Source organism: Aedes albopictus, chromosome 2 (assembly GCF_035046485.1).
Source record: "Aedes albopictus strain Foshan chromosome 2, AalbF5, whole genome shotgun sequence".
Lineage (NCBI taxonomy): Eukaryota > Metazoa > Arthropoda > Insecta > Diptera > Culicidae > Aedes > Aedes albopictus.
Window position 1 is genome coordinate 226,367,708 of NC_085137.1, and position 20,928 is coordinate 226,388,635.

The 20,928-nt window shown below is 41.7% G+C and overlaps 1 protein-coding gene across 17 annotated transcripts in view; it reads left to right on the forward strand.

The window, feature by feature from the left end:
* Positions 1-20,928, forward strand: part of LOC109432889 (E3 ubiquitin-protein ligase lubel) — an 88,685-nt gene that overhangs the window by 59,548 nt on the left and 8,209 nt on the right. For 8 of the 17 annotated variants that reach the window (XM_062851217.1, XM_062851219.1, XM_062851224.1 and 5 more), the window contains 5 exons: positions 19-4,949; positions 13,815-14,387; positions 14,466-14,813; positions 15,737-15,909; positions 16,781-16,949. In XM_062851217.1, the coding sequence (XP_062707201.1) occupies positions 19-4,949; positions 13,815-14,387; positions 14,466-14,813; positions 15,737-15,909; positions 16,781-16,949 (6,194 nt within the window). Of the gene's footprint in view, positions 1-18; positions 4,950-13,814; positions 14,388-14,465; positions 14,814-15,736; positions 15,910-16,536; positions 16,706-16,780; positions 16,950-20,928 lie in introns of all 17 variants that reach the window. The other 9 variants (XM_062851227.1, XM_062851228.1, XM_062851230.1 and 6 more) reach the window with 5 other exon arrangements.

Below are 20,928 nucleotides of genomic sequence, written 5' to 3' on the forward strand. Positions count from 1 at the left end.
TTTCCTAATCCCTTCCAGGCACCGAAATCCAGGAATTTATAAGTGCACATGTCGAGAAAGAACTGTTGTCGGACAAGATTCCAGAGAGTTCAACAACCGATGAAGTAGAAGCGGTGAGTTGCCCCGATGTCAAGCCAGAAGCATGCATGGATACTACTAACCATACTGCTATCAATGGAAATGGTAAATGTGAACTCCCAGAAGAAGAATCCGTTACATCTAATACGCTAATTCTAAGAGACATCGAAAAACTCATCGATCAAATGGAGAAGAATCAGGAGAACAAAAACGAGGATGTGCTGAAAAACATTCAGCATCTTCTTGCCAAACTGGTAGAGAAGAACGGATCTCGGCCAGCGTCGCAAGCTTCGGTACGTTCTGAATCATGTGAACGCATCACCGTGAAAAGCCCAATTCCACTTCCACGCACGAATCAACCATTCGAGGACGAAACGAAACCAATCTACGAAGACATTCGAAATTTCATGGCGGAAAACATCCAGGAAATACTACCAACTCTTGTGGATCAGGTCCAAGAAGAACTGAAAAGTGTACCGATCCATGCTGAGATGACGCTAGAAGACGACATTCGAGAGACTCTCATTAACGCAAACTACTCGGAAGAGGAGTATTCGACGATCAGCATTTTCCCATTCAAAACAAATGACAAAAGTATACACGAGTTTCCAAACCAGAACAAGAAATCCTCGATGGGTTTCAAAACAGCCCAAGAGGAAGACAATGAATACGCCAACATACAAGACTTTCTGATGAAAGCTATCAAAACAGAACGATTGACCAATGAATTCGAGCAATACAAGACGCAGAACTATCGATTCGACAGTAGTTCGGACGAGGCTAGAAACACCGCTGAATCAACTGACTATTATGATATAGTTGCTGTAAACCAACGCATTCAGGAATTACTCGACAGAAATCGTGAAGTAGTGTCTAGTTTGGGGCCCCTAGAAGTTGCACCTCCGAAACAAACCGAGAATTTAATCGAGGAAGCTATCTACGTTAACACAACAGAAATAGCAGCGATGACGGCAGCACTACCAAGTCCTCCAGAGACGCCGGATAGAAAACAGGTGAAGAAGAGACGCGTATCCAGAATCCCTGTTAACAAAGATAACTACCTTCAGCGAAGACCGGTTAAAAGTTCCTCAGAGAGTGACTTTGAAGTGATTGCACAAACCCATAAATCACCCATTCCAACTGTGCACGTAGATCATGTTGAGGAACTACGGCATGTTGTAGAGAACATCGAACAAATTGAACAGGAGCTGGATAAACTGTCAAATGATTTGGACAGTCCGATTGTTGAAGTAGAGCAACCAATTTACGACAATATTACAACGACTGCGGAATTAACTGTAGTAGAAACACAAACTGTGCAAGAACCCGTAGCCAACGACGACAATCCTACAACTAATCATAGTTCCAATGAGCAACCCGAAATAATTCCCGAAACATTGCCTGTCATTTCACAAGATCATGAGCCACATGATGAAACTTCAAATATTAAAGAAACTAACACAAGTGGCAGCACTTTCGAAACCGTGACAAATATTCCACAAAATATAGCTCAGAACGTAGAACCATCTAAAACCCCCATTCCTGAGGTAGTAGACAACTCCAATCAATCCTTAGATCCTTCTGTCCCCATTTCTCTTGATACAGTCACAGTAGCAGCACCTGAGGATGCTCCCTATAGCCCTGAACCATTGCTGAATTCACCTTCGGAAGAGCCCCCTATTGTACCGTCTGCTACAAACCTTACAATTATCGAAATTGTCGATGCGCCTCAACCAGAACAAGAACCGCTCAAAGACGAGCCGGCAACGGTATCGCTATCCAAACCTTCCAACAACCTCTCGGACTTGGTACTGGATACCAAGCGGCTAATCCAGCAAATGAAAGATGAAATTGCCTCCGATATGGCAACCTTGGAAGACGAGGATGAGGTTTACGACGATGAATATTACGAAGAAGACGAATATGGCGACTGGACTGAAGGTGACGAAATGATGGAGGAGTGGGACTCCAACGAAGAGTACGACTTGGACGAAAATGGAGACTATTTCGAGTATGAAGATGAAGACGATGACGGTTCAGTGATGTTCAGCGAGATAGCGCCTGAAGATGTTGTAGATCCACTGGGTAGGGCCGCAGAGTCAACCAATCACATAGAGGAAAGGAGGATTGAAGAAAACAAACCGGAACTTCCAAAGATGAATGCAGCTATGGTGCGTGAGGTTGAACGCAACAGTGCATCCGAAGTCAGTGACCTTCCTCTGGATAGTGATTTCAATGATACGCTAAGCGTTATAGAACAATCGGTTGGTGAGGTTACGGATATCTTGAGCTTGGCGGTGCGAGGTCTTGCAGGTGATAACCAGCAGGAGTATGAAGAAATGTCTAGCGCAGAAACCGTTCAAAACAGTCCCGAGATCAGTGAAATCAGCGAAGTTACGCTCGTTGCTGATGCTACAGAGTCCACAGAGCATACACTGGTTGCCGAGGAAAACTTGAACTTGACCATGAAAAATGTTCAAACTTTGTTGAACGCCAAGTTGGTAATAGGGTCATTTATAAAAACGGCGCAACAGGTTGAAGTAATTGACGCACAACAGGAAGATGCTAATCAAGTGGAAGGAGTAGGGGAAAACACTACGCCATCGCAACTTGAACCAGAGCAGTCACACCAATCGGTTGCTGATACTGCGCGACCGGAGCTCGAATCAGTTCCACAAGAGACAAGCATTGCTGCAGCCGTTTCTTCCGGTACTATAACAAAAGACGTAACTCAATTACTCGCAGAAGCTGAGACTGCATCTGCTACACACGTATTGGATGCCACTATTGAAATGCTGAACTCAGTTGCTAGAGATCTCAGCGAACAACTCCGACAGGTTTCGCCAATTGAAAATGAAATGATGCAAGAATACATCGAAGAAACTCCGAACACACAAGGTAACATTCCGGAATACGCAACTGTGAACAAAAACAAGACCACAGGTCATTTGGAATTGATAAAGAATGATAATCAAGAACAAGTTAACCAAAAATTGGAGAATGATATGCCTGAATACGTAAACGTTGCAGAAATTCAAAACATGCTGAAAGAAAATGGTATTGCCAACACTTCTGAGCAATCACTGCTGATCGGACATATGAATAACGAAGCAGCTACACAGGCCATTAAAAATCCAGAACATTTAACTGCTGTTGAAGAAACAATGGTACAAACAAATGCCAGTGAATCTAATGAAACGACATCTGCACTGTTCAATGCAGTAGACAATAAATCTGGTCTTGCACCATCCATGGACACAGAAGTGCATGTTTCGAGCACAACTACCCCAATCCAAATGCCATCCGAAAGTGTTCAGAATGCAACAGTTGGAAACGTTGATCAGGGTATAGATTCAATTCATACAAATCAAATGCAACCGCATCCCACACTTCCTGAAATAGTTCAACCTGTAATAAGTGCAGTTGTGGATCAGATTTCTGCTGAAGAAGGCGTTGCTACTGTCAAAGAAATCTCGGTTACAACGGATTCTACTTTATCTGAAAAACAAGTAACAATATTGCTAGACAAAGAAATGTCGAGTGACGACGAGTCTAGTGCAGCAAGTATTGTAGCTTCACCTGTGATACGTGGGCCATCTACATCAAGCCCAGAAGTTACCATTTTGAATCATATGAATCAAGATGATGAGGCACCTGTGACAACTACAGTAGACCACGACGAAATTCATAATTTGGTTGAACCAAACCACCAAAACTCTGCAAGTAATGGACTACCTGCAGACAATTCATTGAACATAGAAGCGATTTCTGAGCCGAGTCAAACAGTTCAAAGTATACAAGAAACCACAATAGTATTACCCGTCAATCAAGCCCCTGTTCGACTCTCTGCATCGAACGACCACAACAGCACTGATCAAATAACGACTTCATCGTTGAACAGTACATCTGATATCGAACATGAAACATCTGTGGATCATCAAGCTGTTTCGCCAACAATCACCAATGGAGAACTACATGATGGAACTCGACGTTCATCGACATCTCGTGAACCATCGGAAGAATCGTCAAGTTTTATTGAAATTCAACCTTCACAAGTGATCATTCATTCACCAAACTCTGAGGATTCATCATCTGAAGCTCAATCGCAGTCATCCAACATCTACGAAAACGTCCAAACTACTTCATCGATTCGAAAACCATCTCCCAATTCTTCAAAATTATCCCTAAAAATGCCTAGTCCAACGTCAGCACAGACCACAACTAACAAAAAACAGTCCGTACCATCTACACCAACAACTCCATCTGGCATGAAAACCACAAAACCCATCAAAGCTAAAACTAAACCAGTCACTGATACCAAAAAGAAAACCACCACCGCATCCGATTCCTCAAGCCGTAGAAACTCTCTTCGCAAGAACTCCATTGGCAGTCCATTCGGCTCTCTGCAGACCAACACCGTCAAAAACATGCAGAAAGAGTTCCTCAACAAGACACAGAAAGAATCATCGAAATCGACCACCATCACGCCGAAACCAAAACCATCCAAACTGGTGCAACCGAAGGCCTTCATTAATAATAAGCTTATCAACCCTATTGCCACGCCCACTCAGCCGAACGGTGCGGCGAGCACTAGCAAAGCTGCCACATCGTCCGGAGAACCGGGATCATCCCGTTCCACACCTGGGCCTAGTTCATCCAAGGGCACCACGCCCGGGGGTTCCCGCGAGAGTTCGGTCACCTCCGAGCAGAAACGGAAGCTTCGAAAGAAATACATGGAAACGTGCTTTAGCGATGACTACTTCACCTCGGATGACGACGATGACTACACCACCACGGTCACGGAAAGCGACAGCCACACGATCATACGATCGTTGGTGCAACCGTTCGAACCGAGCGAAGAACCGCTGGAAGTAAGTGAACGTTGTGTCTGACTTATGAACAACAGTAGTGTCCGGAACGTACTAACAAATGTGTGTTTAGTGGATAAGAGATTAACATTTACAGCAGAGTGTACTCCTACATCCTTACTTAATTTAGACCTGAACACCCATGGTGGTGCAGAGGGCCGAAATGAAAGATCTACATCCTGAGCGATTGCCACCATCGCCTTGACCTGTGGCCAGGGCAAATTTCTGTCGACTTGCTTGATTTCGTTGTTGAGGCTGCACCGCCATGAGCCTCTGGGTCTGCCTCTGGCTGCGATGTCCTGCCGGGTCCCAATGTAACGCTTGCGTTTGCAGTTTTTTTTTTGCCCCCTGCGTAGAGTGTAGCCAACCCACCTCCACTTTCGCTCCCGAATTTCTGTCGCTTTCGGCTTTTGATGGCATCGACGATGGAACTCCACGTTGGAGATCCAATTGTGAGGCCACCTTGAACGAATAAGGTTCCGTAGACATCTATTGATGAAGACCAGTAGCCTTTGAGTGTTCTCCACGGATACACATCAAGTTAGTGCGTAGGGTTAGTGACTTTGTGAATCGGAAAACGTTGCTTAGTTTTTATTATGCATACATACACTCGTTATTTCAATATGTTGTTGTTGTGTGGGGAAATGCTTGCAAGTCAAGGCTTAAGAAACTACAAGTTTTACAAAACCGATGTCTAAAAGTTATCTTTAGGCTTCCTTATCTATATCCGACCTTAGATCTTTACTCGGATAGGTCTCACAGCATACTTCCAATCCGTGGATTGTTGGAACTTCAAACCTGCACAATTGTCCATGCTATCAGATACAACACCGATACACATCACAATCTCGACTTACCGTAGTTACAGACTTACAGTAGTTCAAGAAGTACCAGACAAGCTAATCAGCTTATGCGAATTGGATCTCATACTATACTTGGTCAAAAACGAATATCTGTGAGAGGACCCCAAGTTTTCAACTCTCTGCCCAACAGTTTGCAATTCAATGAAAGGCTAAACAGTTTCAAAACCAAGCTTAAAATGTACCTTAAATCTAAAATTTGCGAATTTATTTAAACCATATAAACCACTTTATTATTTATTCCCCTTGCATATGTAAAAAGTGTTATTGTTTTGCTATTGTCGTTATTTAGTTGCCAGATTATTATTTTTTTTGTGAATGTTTGTTTTGTTCTAAATTTATTCAGAGTCCCTTAAAAGGAAAATAGTTTTCCACTGGGAACTCGTGAATTTTTCTATTTTATGTTTGTTTGTAGCTGTCCCCTTCACACCATGTGATTTGTGTTTTGTTTGTTTGTTTTGGAGTCCACTACCAGGGGGCTCGATATTGAGCTTTTTGGTGTGGGGGTCAGCGGAGGGTTAAAAAAAAAAAAAAAAAAAAAAAAAAAAAGTTACAGCCAGCAAGATTTCACATTTGAGTTAAAAGTTCGGAGCGACTTATCAGATTGTGCCAAACATTTAGCCGTAATCACAGAAACAGCCTTCGCCTTCTTGATCCGTGCACCTCTGTGGATCTTGGTGCCACCATCGGCCGACATTTAGCATTCCAAGATATTGGAAGCATGATGGGAAGCATTCAACATTCTCTACTGCTTTCCCAGGTTCCGTGAAGCTGGAAGGGTTGACCGTGTTTATATCCAACGATTTTCTCTTGTTTACGTTGACGGTAAGACCTGCCGCTAAGGCGTTATCGACAAGATCATCGAGCTTACTCGAGCTTACACGAGTTTGTTCGAAATCAATCGCATCTACGAAGATCTTGTCGATTACGATGAGGAACAGTAGCGATGATAGTATATACCCTTGCCTCACTCAAGCGACGACCCGCATGGGATCGGAAAAGACCCTGTTATGCAGTATTCTGCACGATAATGCCCTATGCTTCAATGAGGCCGACGGTTTACTCGGGGAATTCCTTGCGCCTGAGGGCTCCCACATATTTTCGTGATTGAAACAGTTGAAAGCTTTTTCGTAATCAATAAACACTAGGTAGAGAGATTCTTGGAATACATTGATTTGCTCCAATATGATACGGAACATAACAAAATGATCCACACAGGATCTTCCGGCAAGGAATCCTTCCTATCACCGAAGAGCTGCGTCAATCTTCTCTTGTATCCGGTTAAGGATCACATTGCAGAGAACTTTGAGAACGCTGCACAGTAACATGATGCCCCGCCAATTATCAGGTCACTCTTTTTTGGGAACCTTCACTATGAGACCTTGCATCCGGTCGATCGGAAATATCACGATTTCCCCTTGTTGTCCCAGAATAATTCAGTAACAAATTTTGAAAACGAAGTATGTTCAATGCTACACCATTGATTATACGTCGTTTTCAAAATTTGTTACTGAATTGATGCAGCATTTGTACAGATACTACTGTTGACCGACGCTTAAAAAAGGTGCTCGCACCAGCCTTTCAACTGGTCAGTTAGGTTGGTAAAAAACTGTTCAGAAGAAGTGTCGGTCATCGGAGCATTCATCTTAGTCACATTAAGGCGACGTAAGACATCGTAGAGGAGACTTATGTCGCCGGTGTTTGCGGCTTTCTCGTCTTCGTCGGCTAGGGAGTTCGCCCATGCTGAAATGAGCATTTCAATTTCTTCTCGATGGCCGAATAGCACTGACGGACAACGGCTTTGGCTCCTCGTATTTTTGCTCGCTCAATTGCGACTTTGGCGTTTCTTTGCTCCTCTATCTTCCTCCAGGTGTCATCTATGATCTACTGCTTTATCTAGTTGCATAGTTCACCTACATTATTATCGCCGGTAGTGATGAAGGCATTCCTGATTGCGCTCTATTGATCTTCTACGCCTCCCACTTCCCAACTAGCATTTATTGTGGATGTAAACGTCAACAAAGCGTCCTCAATACGGCTTGATGCTGAGATGCTGTGTTATACATATGGACGGAAGCTTCTATGCCCTATACCAATGAATCTGGCGAACTTAATTCACATTTATATGTTGTACAAGCAGCTTCTATGCCACCAAGTCATAGCTCTTTTCTCAACTCCTATGTAACCACTAACTGAACAACATCTTGAGAAGGCGCTTTTTCAGCCTTTTCACAGTTGTTTAATAATATTTATACGACATCCCCAAATTATTCGATTATATATAATTAGGTTATGGATACCGTTGAAACAATACAAGTGGAACTGGAACTATCGCTTTTAAAATTGAATAATTAAAGTACTTGTCGCTACTTGGAATCGAACTTCCGATCCCGATGATGTCCTTGCTGCCACACTGTTACATATAAATCGAGATATAAATAGTATAGAAAATAGCCCGTTTTGTTTTACTCTAGACAAGGCTTTATAATTGTGTCACTTCATCTTGCTGTGAAGCTTGTGAAACGTCAAACGCAATCATGTTTACATTGAACAAGCTGTGTGGTTGCGGCAGTGTTTGGCAACATTACAGAACGTACTGTATAAAAGCAGCTGTTTTATTGGTTGGAACTTTTATTCGATTTGCAAATCTTTCGGAGTTGGATTAAAGTGCAATAAAAGCAACCCAAATAATTTCACAGCAAAGAGATGGATAGCTGTAAAGTATTTCAGGCCATACATGTCTAAAGGTCCATAGATCTGACCCTGTTACATTTAGCATAAAGTCATTTGGCATAAGGTCGTTTGGCATAAGGTCACTTGGCATAAAGGCATTTGGCATAACCGAATTGCACCCTTCGTTATTATGCCAAATGACCGTTATGCCAAGTGACCTTATGCCAAATGGCCTTATGCCAAATGACTTAAGGTGAATATATGACAAAGCCACTACTCGCATTTTCAAGAGCACAAATCTGAAGAACCGAATGGCGGTTTTCACTGAAAAGTTGATCGATTGGTCACCACCAGCGGGTAACCAATCGATCAACTTTTCAGCTCAAACCGACATTCGGTTCTTCAGATTTGTGCTCTCGAAAATTCGAGGTTTGGCTTCGTTGTATATTCACCTTAATGCCAAATGACACAGACCCGTTAATATGGCCCATGGTCCACTGCACGAATTTATGCTGGCCTGCTTACTCTCACGCGAAATTTGACGTTTGAGCGGTGTCGGCACCTCTCAAACGTGAAATTTCGTGTGAGAGTAAGCAGGCCAGAATAAATTCGTGCAGTGGACCATATAGCCACAGCTGTAAAGGGTGATTCCCAGTCGGTCCAGGAAGTTCTCATAAAGAAAACTTCCTTGACTTTGTTGGACACAGACTATCTCCGTGCCTGCTACACAATGGTCATTGACAGAGAATGCTCTCAGTTTAAAAACGTGCAAATGCTCATACAACACTTAGCACGTTGCGCCAATAAGAAGAATACGTTCTATCTTCATGAGCAGAAAATCAACTCCACGTTGACGAGGAGCGTGTTTGCATCGTGCGATGATAGGAGTATAATAGAATAATTTGACCCAACGCCAATATGTGTTCTCCAGAGGTCGGCTAACGGACTTCGCTTAGTCCTAGGATCTCAGCTGGTCTTTAATTGACCCGTGGAAGTATGAGGTAGGAACTTGTGAGGGCTAGAACTAAGTTGGACGCTCCTTCTCGACTAACTATTTTGCAGTCAAACCTTCTTCGGCGGTGTTGAGATTATTCCATCCCCATTAAACATTTTCCCCATGAAGTCTGTTGATAAATCGGCTAATTGTTGCACCGACGCTTATGAAAGCTTAACACAGGGATCAATCGATTAATCACCAGATTAACTAGGGTGTTCCGATGAAAACCGGTCAAGTTGACGGATTAGTCGGTTGATAAGATTTTGACAAACTAAATTGACCTACAGTAACATAGTAATCAACCGATTGCATAGGTTGTTAATTTTAATCAGGTGATTCGTAGGTCAATCCCTGTGTAACGCTCCCATAAGCGTCGGTGCAACAATTCGCAGATTTATTCAGTAACAAATTTTGAAAACGACGTATAATCAATGGTGTAGCATTGATTATACGTCGTTTTCAAAATTTGTTACTGTATTGACCGACTTAATCAAAATTTTGTTTAATGGGGATATTCTCAATCTGCACGTCAAACTGAGACGAATTCCTTTTTGCCTTTCTCGTACACCAAGGTGTACCGAAAGGCTATATGTTCACTCCAAAAACGAAAATTTGATAGAGCCTCCGGAAGGGTCAAGTGTTATATACCAATCGACTCAGCTCGACGAGTTGAGATGATGTCTGTGTGTGTGTGTGTGTGTATGTATGTGTGTGCGTATGTGTGTGTGTGTACAAAAAAGGTCACCTAACTTTTAGATAGTAAACATCAACCGATTTTAACGACCGAGGGTTCATTCGACGCGGAATTTGGTCCCATTGTTTCCTATTGAAAATGGTTCGGATCCGTCCAGCCGTTCCGGAGTTATGGCCATTTAGGTGTTCCGGATCGGTACCCCAGGAAGGGGCCAGATATGAAAATGCAACAAACCCATGCATGCGACCCACCAAACCACGGCATTTTCGATTATGTGATGAACGGGAAGTAGGAAAATAGTATCAGACTATATCTGAACCGGTAGCGTTCCGGAACCGGTTCCGGGTGTCCTGCCGGAAGTGGCCAAATATAAAAGTGAATATAACCCATGCATGCGACACATCAAAGAGCGGCTTTTTCGATAACCAGTTAAATGGTAAGCAGGAAAGTAGTTTCAGACCATATTAGAACCGGTAGTGTTCCGGAACCGGTTCCGGGTGTCCTGCCGGAAGTGGCCAATAAAAAAAAATGAACCAAACCCATGCATGCGACGCATCAATGAGCGGCTTTTTCGATAACCAGATGAACGGTAGGCAGGAAAATAGTTTCATACCGTATCTGAACCGGTTCCAGGTGTCCCGCCGGAAGTGGTCATTTAAAAAAGTGAACCAAACCCAAGGGGAATGACATATCCTTTTCTAACCGGAATATCCGCATTTATCCGTTTCTAACCGTCGTTAACCGCGTCTAACTGCTGCTCACTTAGCAGCTCGCTTGGCAACGGTTAGCGACGGTTAGAAACGGATAAATGCGGATATTCCGGTTAGAAAAGGATATGTCATTCCCCTTGACCAAACCCATGCATGCGACATATCAAAGAGCGGCATTTTCGATAACTTGATGAATGGTTAGCAAGAAAATAGTCTCAGACCATATCTGATCCGGTAGTGTTCCGGAACCGGTTCCGGGTGTCCCATCGGATGTGGCCAAATATGCCAAACCCATGCATGCGAAACATCAAAGCGCGGCTTTTTTGATAACCTGATGAAAGATTAGCACGAAAATAGTCTCAGACTTGATGAATGGTTAGCAAGAAAATAGTCTCAGACCATATATGATCCGGTAGTGTTCCGGAACCGGTTCCGGGTGTTCCATCGGATGTGGCCAAATATGCCAAACCCATGCATGCGAAACATCAAAGCGCGGCTTTTTTGATAACCTGATGAAAGATTAGCAAGAAAATAGTCTCAGACTATATCTGAACCGGTAGTGTTCCGGAACCGGATGTCCCGCCGAATGTGACCAAATAATAATAGTGAACCAAACCCATGCATGCGATACATCAAGGCGCGGCGTTTTTGGAAACCTAATGAATGGTTGGCAAGGAAATAATCTCAGACCATATCTGAACCGGTAGCGTTCCGGAACCGGTTCCAGATGTTCCGATGGATGTGGCCAAATATAATAGTGAACCAAATTCATGCATGCGACACATCAATTCACGGCTTTTCGAATAACCTAATGACCGGTTATCAAGGAAGTAGGCTAAGACCACATTAGGGATTACTGGTAGTGCCGGAGCCTGCTTCGGCTGTCCCTCTAAAAGAGGCGAAATATAAAATTGAACCAAAGTTATGTATCAAAGCGCTGCTGTTTTGATAGGCCAATGAAATTGGCAAGAAAATAATCGCATACCATATCTGAACCGGAAAAGTTCCGGATGTCCCGCCGGAAGTGTCCAAATATAATAGTGAACCAAAACCATGCTTGCGACACGTGAATTCGCGGCTGTTTCGATAACCCAATTAGTAGACAATTAGTAGTGTAGTGGAACCGGTTATGGGTGTCTCGCCGGAAGTGGCCGAATGTAAAAGAGAACTAAACCAATATTCGCGACACATCAAATGGCTTTTTAGGTATCCTGATGAGCAGTTAACAAGAAAAAAAATCTCAGTTCATACCTGGGAAAACTGGTAGTATCCTGGAATCCGTTCCGGGTGTCCTTCCGAAAGTGGTCAAAATTTAATGTAGAAGGGAAACGGACCCCATGCATGTCACACATCAAACCGTGGCTTTTTAGATAACCTGATGAACGGTTTAGGATGTCCCACCGGAAGTGGACAAATATAACAGTGAACTAAACACATGCTTGCGGTACATTAAACCGCTTTTTTGTCAGTAACCTGATGCACGGATACTAAGAAAATAGACAGATTCCACATAAGTTACTATTGGTAGTGTTACTAGTTCCGGGTAACCTGATGAACAGTAAGCATTAAAATAAGCTCACATTACATTTGATACTACTTGTATTGTTCCGGAATCGTTTCCGGGTGTCCCTTCAAAAGAATATCAAACTCATGCATGGGACACATCAATTCGTGACATTTCGATAACCTAATGAACGGTTAGCAAGAAAATAGGCCAGACTACATTGCAGAAGAGCGTTGAGTGCTTCAGCGAAATCACGAAAGTGAACAAAATCAATGCAAGCAGATATGTGTAAGAGAACCAAAAACTTTATAAAACTCAAACTATCTCACCAAATCACACCATTTAGATTTCTGAGGTGTTAATATACATTAGGATGGGTCAAAATTGTATGGAAAAATTAAAACTTAAGCGCATCACCCCTGAACAAAGTTTTTTTTTTTATTTTGCGTCTAAAATTACTGCGCAAAATTTTGATGCAGCTGGACGGCGAGCACTGTAATGTGGTTGAAATTTGGATGGGATTTAGTATTGGCTACATTACAAATTTTACATGAGTCTTGTAACCAATGGTAATTAAATACGGGCTAAAGTGTGCAGAAAAAACTTTTTCGAAGAGCTCAAAGTGATCTGTGCAAAAAGGTTTATCTTAGCTTGTAATTGTCATCTTGGTATGGATCGGCCTGCAGTGAAGGCGGTCAAGCAGTCATCTGAGAGGAATATACGTTGAACATAACGTCGAAATAAGTGCTATCAATAAGTTTCCCAATTCGATGATGACTTTGATAAAATTCTTGCTTTTCTAAATAATGTATTCTCAGGATTCAGAAATTCATAGGTGGTACAGTCCCAGACCGCTGTTATGAGAATTTCCTCCTACCCGTCCTTTACCAAAGCACAGAGATTAAGGGCTGATCACTGACTCTAATGCAAGATTTATTGCGACGGCTGAAAGATCATGAGTACATATTCGACGAGAAAGGCACTATCACCACTAGGTGGATTAATCTGGGTTTTTTTCATGAATTTTGGTTCTCGGGAAACTATTCAAAATTCAATTTGAAGTTTGTATGGGAGCGATTTGTTGAAACATCCCTTGACTGTTAATCAAATTTCAAAATCAATCAATTCTTCAAAATTGAAAGAAAAAAATAATAATAATTATAAGATGTTTTCCCACTGTGCACTCAACGGTCACGTGGCAAGTATATTTAGGCGTAAAACCTTGAGAACGAATAGTTTCCAATGACGATCGCGATTACGCCTAAATATATGCCATAAGCTCGAACAGCTTGCTTGTTTTGTTGTTTAGTGTCAGACTTAACTTCCAGGATTTAACGACTTATCTACTTTATTTTTAAGTAAATGGTTTTTGTGGCAAAAGATAAAATTTTAAATTATGAATTACTGTAAACATGTTTCTCCAATTGCAGGTACAAGCACGTCGTTTGCTGGACGAAGGCCACGTGATGACTTACCAGCAAGCGGAACTGGCGGTCCAGCTGACCGAAATGCGCTACTCCAAGGACAATGCGATCTGGGCTGCGACTCAGTGCCACACAATCGACGAGGCCAAGGACCTGCTGCAGAAGGAGTGTGAACTGTGCCTGGGAGTGTATCCGATGAACGAAATCATATCGATGCTCAAGTGCACGCACACCTGCTGCCTGGATTGCGCAAAAGTTTACTTCACCGAGGAAATCATGCACCGATCGATTACCAACTGTAACTGCCCCTACTGCAAGGAACCGGATTTAAACAACACCGACGTCACGAACGACGATATTGTGGAGTATTTCTCTAATCTGGACATTCTGCTGAAGAACATCGTAGAGGCGGACGTGCACGATCTGTTCCAGCGGAAGTTACGCGACCGGACGCTGATGCAAGATCCGAACTTCAAGTGGTGCGTGGACTGTTCATCCGGATTTATCTCGCGGCCACGACAGAAGAGACTGATTTGCCCGGATTGTGGGTCGATTACCTGTGCGTCCTGTCGCAAACCGGTGAGTTATTTTTAATTGATTATGGAAGCATGCATGAGACCGACCAACTAATTCAACATTATTCCTTTTGATTTCCAGTGGGAATCCCAGCACGAGGGTATCTCGTGCGAGCAGTTTGCTGCGTGGAAGGAGGCGAACGATCCCGAGCTGCAAGCCCAGGGCGTGGCCCGACATCTGCAAGCGCACGGCATCAGCTGCCCCAACTGCAAGTTCAAGTATTCGCTGTCACGTGGCGGATGCATGCATTTCACCTGTACCCAGTGCAAGTTTGAGTTTTGCTTCGGCTGCAATAAGCCGTTCATGATGGGCGCCAAATGTGACGTGTCGCCGTACTGTGCCAAACTGGGACTCCACGCGCATCATCCGAGGAACTGTCTGTTCTACCTGAGGGACAAGGATCCGAAAGATCTGCAGTCATTGCTGGTGGTAAGTTTTGGTTTAGGTCTGTGATTGTGCAGTTATGATTGTGCTGTTCAACAATGGCCCTCTAGTAATCTCAATTTTTGGCCAATTTCTGTACTGCCCCTCTTGGCATGTCAGTCCCATGTTGTTTCTAACGCAAATCTTATTTTTGTCTCTCACGAACCCATTTAAACTAAATATGATATTTTTCTCGCCTCATTTCACAGCTCAATGTGCCACGAAAAGTTTATGCATCACATGAATACACTTTTTTGAAAACAATTGGAGTTATAGTGCAAAACGTAGGCACTTCGAAAAACAACATGGGACTGTTATGCGAAGAGGGGTTAGATGTTCGGCAATAGAGCTTGCTGACGTTTATTAACCCCTCTCTTTCAAGCATGCAGGCGGAATAGGATTTGTTTTCATCGGGAAACCTTTCCTGATGACAACAAATCCTATTCCGCCTGCATGTTTGAAAGAGAAAGGTGAATAAACGTCAGCAAGCTCTATTGTTCGATTGAGCCACCGTATTAATGTTAATACAGTAGCCACCGGAAAAATCCAATAAATAGTTATTTATGATAAAGTCGTGTGGTGATCAACTCTAGAAAAATGCATTTTTTTGTCCACACGTGTTGCAAGTTTTTCTCGACTGGTACGCTGTGTTGCTAATGACAAGGAGTTAGATGCACACTATAGGGCACTGCATGAAATTCTTTCCTTCTCTTTCACTCTTACTGAAACTTTGTAAACAACAAGGCCACGAAACGTCAAAATCTCATACAAAATCAAAACAGTGCAGTGCCCTATACTTCAGAAATGATTCAGAAAACATCGCGAGTCTTGTCGGGACGCGACTCAGTTGTGCAACGTCCGGCTTGGTGGCGGCCCGACAACATATGTATTTACTAATATGCAAATTTTACCATTCCATTTTCCTCCAGATGCACAACGTTAGCTACGACACCGAACCATCCGAGCTGATGAAACGCGAGTTCCTGGAAGGCGGAGGTGCATCTATGAAGTGTCCTATTCCCTTACAAAGGGAAACGCCAGCTGGCCTGATGGACACCATTTGTAATGGTGAAGTACCTGACGGATACGCTGGCCTTTGCAGGTAAACTGAAGTTTTTGTTAGTTGATCTCTATACTAACACCATACTGTTCCAAATAGTTCTATAGATTCCGTAACTATCGTCTCAATGCGAACTTCTCTAAGCAGCAATAGGATGACGAGCTGATTTCTAACCAAAAATTAATTTTCAGGACTGGTACTTTTTAATTAATTTTCAGGACTGGGACTTCTTTTAATACTATTAAATGTTATTCATTAACTTTTCAAACACTTTCACTAAGGCCACATCACTTTAGAACTCGGGCCCTATTTTCCATTTTATATTTTTTCCAATTTTAAAACATTATTTGTAACTCAACCCTCGTCACGTGGCCTGTGTAACCCTTCCATATATTGCCTCGTGTTGACATAGGGTAACGATGGGTATTATCGGCAGGTTTGTTCTCTTCGTCATGAGGGGGTTTTGTGGACCGAATTGCCTGAAATTTGGGCATATAACTCAGCTTGGTTGGGAAGGATTTGAGGCCAACTCTGAGACCTACAGGTTTCTAAAAACCCCCCATGACGAAGAGAACAAAACTGCCGAGAATACGTAAGTTGCCCTATATGATGTTCGGACAGAAGCTCCAAGCTGATCGATCTTCCCATTTGTCCGCGTATATTTTCTAGCGCTCACTACATAGAGTACTTGACTTCGCTGGTGTTAAGCCACCGCATCGATCCGCTGAACATACTGAACGCTGACGATCTTGAATCGATCGTACGCCGCGCCAACAAACGCATGCCTCCACGCCCATTCGGACTCGTCGACGGAATCTATCGGGACTATTTAGCACAGGTGAGCGTGGCTCAAGGCTCAGGTTACTACTAAGAGTGTGTTTTTTTTTTCTTTTCTCTTACATGCTTCTTCCAGAATACACTATGTAGAGTATCTGGTAGGTGCGGTATCCAAGGCACAAGTCGATCCCCTGCCAATCCTGGACCTGACCGATTGTGTCCAGGAATTGCGCAGAAGGGGGATCCCACTGCCGGAACGGGGTCCTTGGGATACCGACGCAATCTACCGAGAAATGTGCCAGAAGGTGAGGTTTTACCACTACTAACCACTAACTTTCAGCATTCCCCTGCGCTTTCCACAAAGGGTTTCTATTTACATTTTCGCTATGAGCCATTTTACGAAGTGACAACAATGTTGATGATGATATTGGTTTTTACGGGTTATTGGACACTACCTCCTGTCAAAATTCATTCATAAAATCGGCTCGTAAAATGGACTATTACCATCGCAACACCATACAACATGGTAGCGCACAAGTTATACTAACACAGAGCACATGTTTGTTGTTTACAATGCCACTAACAATCTCGGGGACTTGTTTGCATAAAAACTGTACCCAGTATCCCGGATTAAACAAACTCTACTTCAAAATTTCAAGATCGATAGGAAGTTTTTTTTGTTAGACTGTTGATGATCAAGACAAATCAGTTGTTTAAAATGGTCGTCGGACAAATAGCCGAAGGACTAAAGTAGCTCATAATGCAACTTAAATGAGTTAGGTATATGGCTAAAAATCATTGCACAACTCGTTGCAAAATGTATTTTATGCAATTCAGTATCATAATTTGTATTTTATTTAACTCATTTTGGTATCATAATAGTATTTTTTCGAACTTGCTAATTATGCAACTCAAATAATTTGCCTAATGAAAAATAGTTGTATAATGTTCATAATGCAACTCATTTGAGTTGCATTATAAACATTAATAATAAAAAGAGTCGGAAGAAAGAGAGCCTCTCTTTTGCAGATTGGGCCTTGTTAATGTTTTTCGCCAATAGTGCTTTTCATTATTCTGTTCTTGCTCACTTGTAATAAGCTTAAAATAAGAAGCTCAGATGCGCTGGTTTTGTATACGAAGAGATTTGTGCGCTCGAAATCGTGAGTAGGTGCAAAAGTCGGCCATAGTGGCGGCCATTTTGGGATTCTAACAAGTCTGTCCTGAAACAATCTAGTCCCCAGGATCACGAGCATGTTGTGGCAAGTGATAATTTCGAACAAGAAAGTAATTTATAGTCTTTTCGGGGAAACGGGTCATTCGGGCAACTGACGTTCGGGGAAACGGGCCATTCCCCGAACATTCAGGGAAAAAAGTAGCACAATCATTTTTCAGCGTTGGTGATGTTTATCAAAATCGGCTAGCCTCAACTGACGTTGCGGCGAGCATTCTTAAGCCTCAAACGACTTACAATTCTCTTGAGATCATTGGTCAACTAATCACCAGTTTTTTTCCATATTATAAATTTTATTGGCATTGGCTGGTTTGATAAAGTTTGATGATTTCTTTGCTGTAAACTTCAAATTTGTAACAGTATCCTTGCAGGACGTTTTAATATTACTGGCTTAGATTAAAGTGGGAAAGGTCCCCAAATGTATAGGGGTAGGCGGGGCAATATGGACACCCGGGGCAGAATGGACACCCTCAATATTTTGAAATATGCGAACTTTTTTGAACTTTTAATAAATGGAGAATATAGTCCATTTGTCTAAAACGTAGTTTCAGGAAAGAAACATTCGAAATCAAAATTATACTTGATTTTACACGAAAAAGTTACGTCCTCCGTTTTTTGTGCATGGAAATTATAATTTTCACACCATCTAAAATAAGATTTAGTGATTAATTTATTGCAGGTCGATTAAAACCTGATATTTCTAGAACACATGCAAGTAGTTTTGTTGTATCTACATGCTTAACATGTTTATATTTTCTTCTTTATTATATCAAAAATCAAGTTTGGAAATATCTTCTGCTGCCGGGGCAAAATGGACACTCACTTTTTTGAAAGAAGCGGCAAGGGAAAAATATAACCTAAATCACAAACCAACCAAATTCTTCGATTTCAGCATATTTTCGGTTAAATGTTCACTATAGTAGACATAGGGTGAAACAAATTGGTCAAAAAACGACAGCAGTGGAAAATAGTTGTTCTAGGCGTAGCTGTACATGCCGACAAAAACAAAGCGTTATACAAAACAGCCTGAATTTAAATTAACTGAACAAAAATGAACTACATCGGCGTATTATTCATCCATAATAGTTGTTTTGTAATGAATTGACTTTATAGATGTAAATAATGTACGAAATTCGTAAAAGACTCATGGTGTCCATATTGCCCCATGGGGGTGTCCATTCTGCCCAGTATGTTTGAAGACGGTCATGAAAAACTAACATTTTTCATAACATTTTTTGAAGTGGATAAATCATTTTTCTTCGTGAGCATTCTTATGCAATAGATGCTAAATAGACTTTAAAAGGATGCATGTATCAAAAAACTAAACTTTTTTGACATCTTGCCAGGTAAAGTTGGCAAAAACCTTAGGGTGTCCATATTGCCCCGCCTACCCCTACCTAGGTAACTTCAATTTGGATTTATTGAAGGGGTTATACAGGGTGTTAGGTTTGTGAGTGGAAACTTTTTAAGGGGTGATAGAGGACCATGCATGGTGAAAAAAATTGGTCAAACTTATCGCGGTTTTTTTTTACCCTTATTCTAAAGAAGATTGAATTTTCTATCAAATGACATCTTTGAATCGGTTCAGTTAAATAACTAAGTTTTTAGAGCAAAATAGTTCAAAAGTAGTGTGTTTTAATTTGTTTTTGTCAATTATCTTTGAAAAACGCGTAATAAATTAAAATTCTCTCTTAGGAAAAGTTGTGGCCCCTGTTCCACTCTACAATTCGTTCTTTGACACCAAACTTCTACCTTGACTTTTATCTCGACTTCTACCTATTATCGTTTTCGATTTAGACATCGTATTTCAATAGAGGAAGAATGTCGCTGGCGTCGCTGCCGAAACATCTCTTGCTGGCGGAGATAGGCAGGGATATAAGTGTCAAAGCGAAAAAGTATGCGGTTTGACAGATAGATACCCGACATGTTTCCGAGCGAGAACAAAGGGAACAGCAGCGACATTCGTCCTCTATAGTTTCTCTTCTCGTATTTCAGATCATAAATTTTCAACTGTACAAGAACTATTTTGCGCACTGTGCCGCTGGAGATAAATCAAAATTGCAAGAAAACGATAAGAGGTTTGGTGTCAAAGAACGAATTGTAGAGTGGAACAGGGGCCACAATTTTGCCTAAGAGAGAATCTTAATTTATTAAACACTCTACTTTTGAGCTATTTTGCTCTAGAAAACTTAGTTATTTGACTAAACCAATCGATTCAAAGATATCATGTGATAGACAATTCAATAATCTTTCGAATAAGGTTAAAAAACTGTGATAAGTTTGACCATTTCCAAGTTATAGCCAGTTAAGGCAATAATAGTACAAAACGTGGAAAGTTCAATAACTACGTAACGGTTGAGATTTGACCATATGCGTAGAACATTTTTTTTCACCGATCGTGGTCCTCTATCACCCATTAAAAAGTTTGCACTCACGAAGCTAACAACCTGTAGGTATAGGTTGAGGTTTTTCTGAATTTTGACTAATGACAATTGACAAAAGAACATTTTTGAAAAGTGTACAGGCCTAGTATTAGAGTAAAGTGGGGCAAAAGTTAGAGTAGACGAGTAGGCCAATAGTGCAAGAGTTTTGTTTTTTAGTGTTTGAGCTCAATTCAAACTATTTCTTTCGGGTGTCAAGGTTGTTCGAAGCCTTTTTAAATTAGAGTTTTTCACTCCAAAAATTATGAAAACTTAATATTTCAAGTCACGACAAAATGTTGGTTTTTGATTTAAAAAAAAAATGTAGTTTGTCATGGTCCTTCCAACGCATGGAATGGAATTGTAATGAATTAGAATTCGATCTTTTATTTTAGGCCGTAACTAGGCATATTTTGAAGATTCTTTAGCATGTAGGGTAGAAAACTTCAGTTTTGACAAGTCCGGAGTTTTGGCCATAGTGCGTTATTCAGCCTGTTACGATCTAAATCGGCATAAATTTATTTTTTACTAGTAGATTCTAATGCATTATGATGATTACAGCTGTGAAAACCATACAAAAAGTTTTGCAAGCCATTCGACACACAAGGTGTTAATGGGAGGCGATATTTTAAA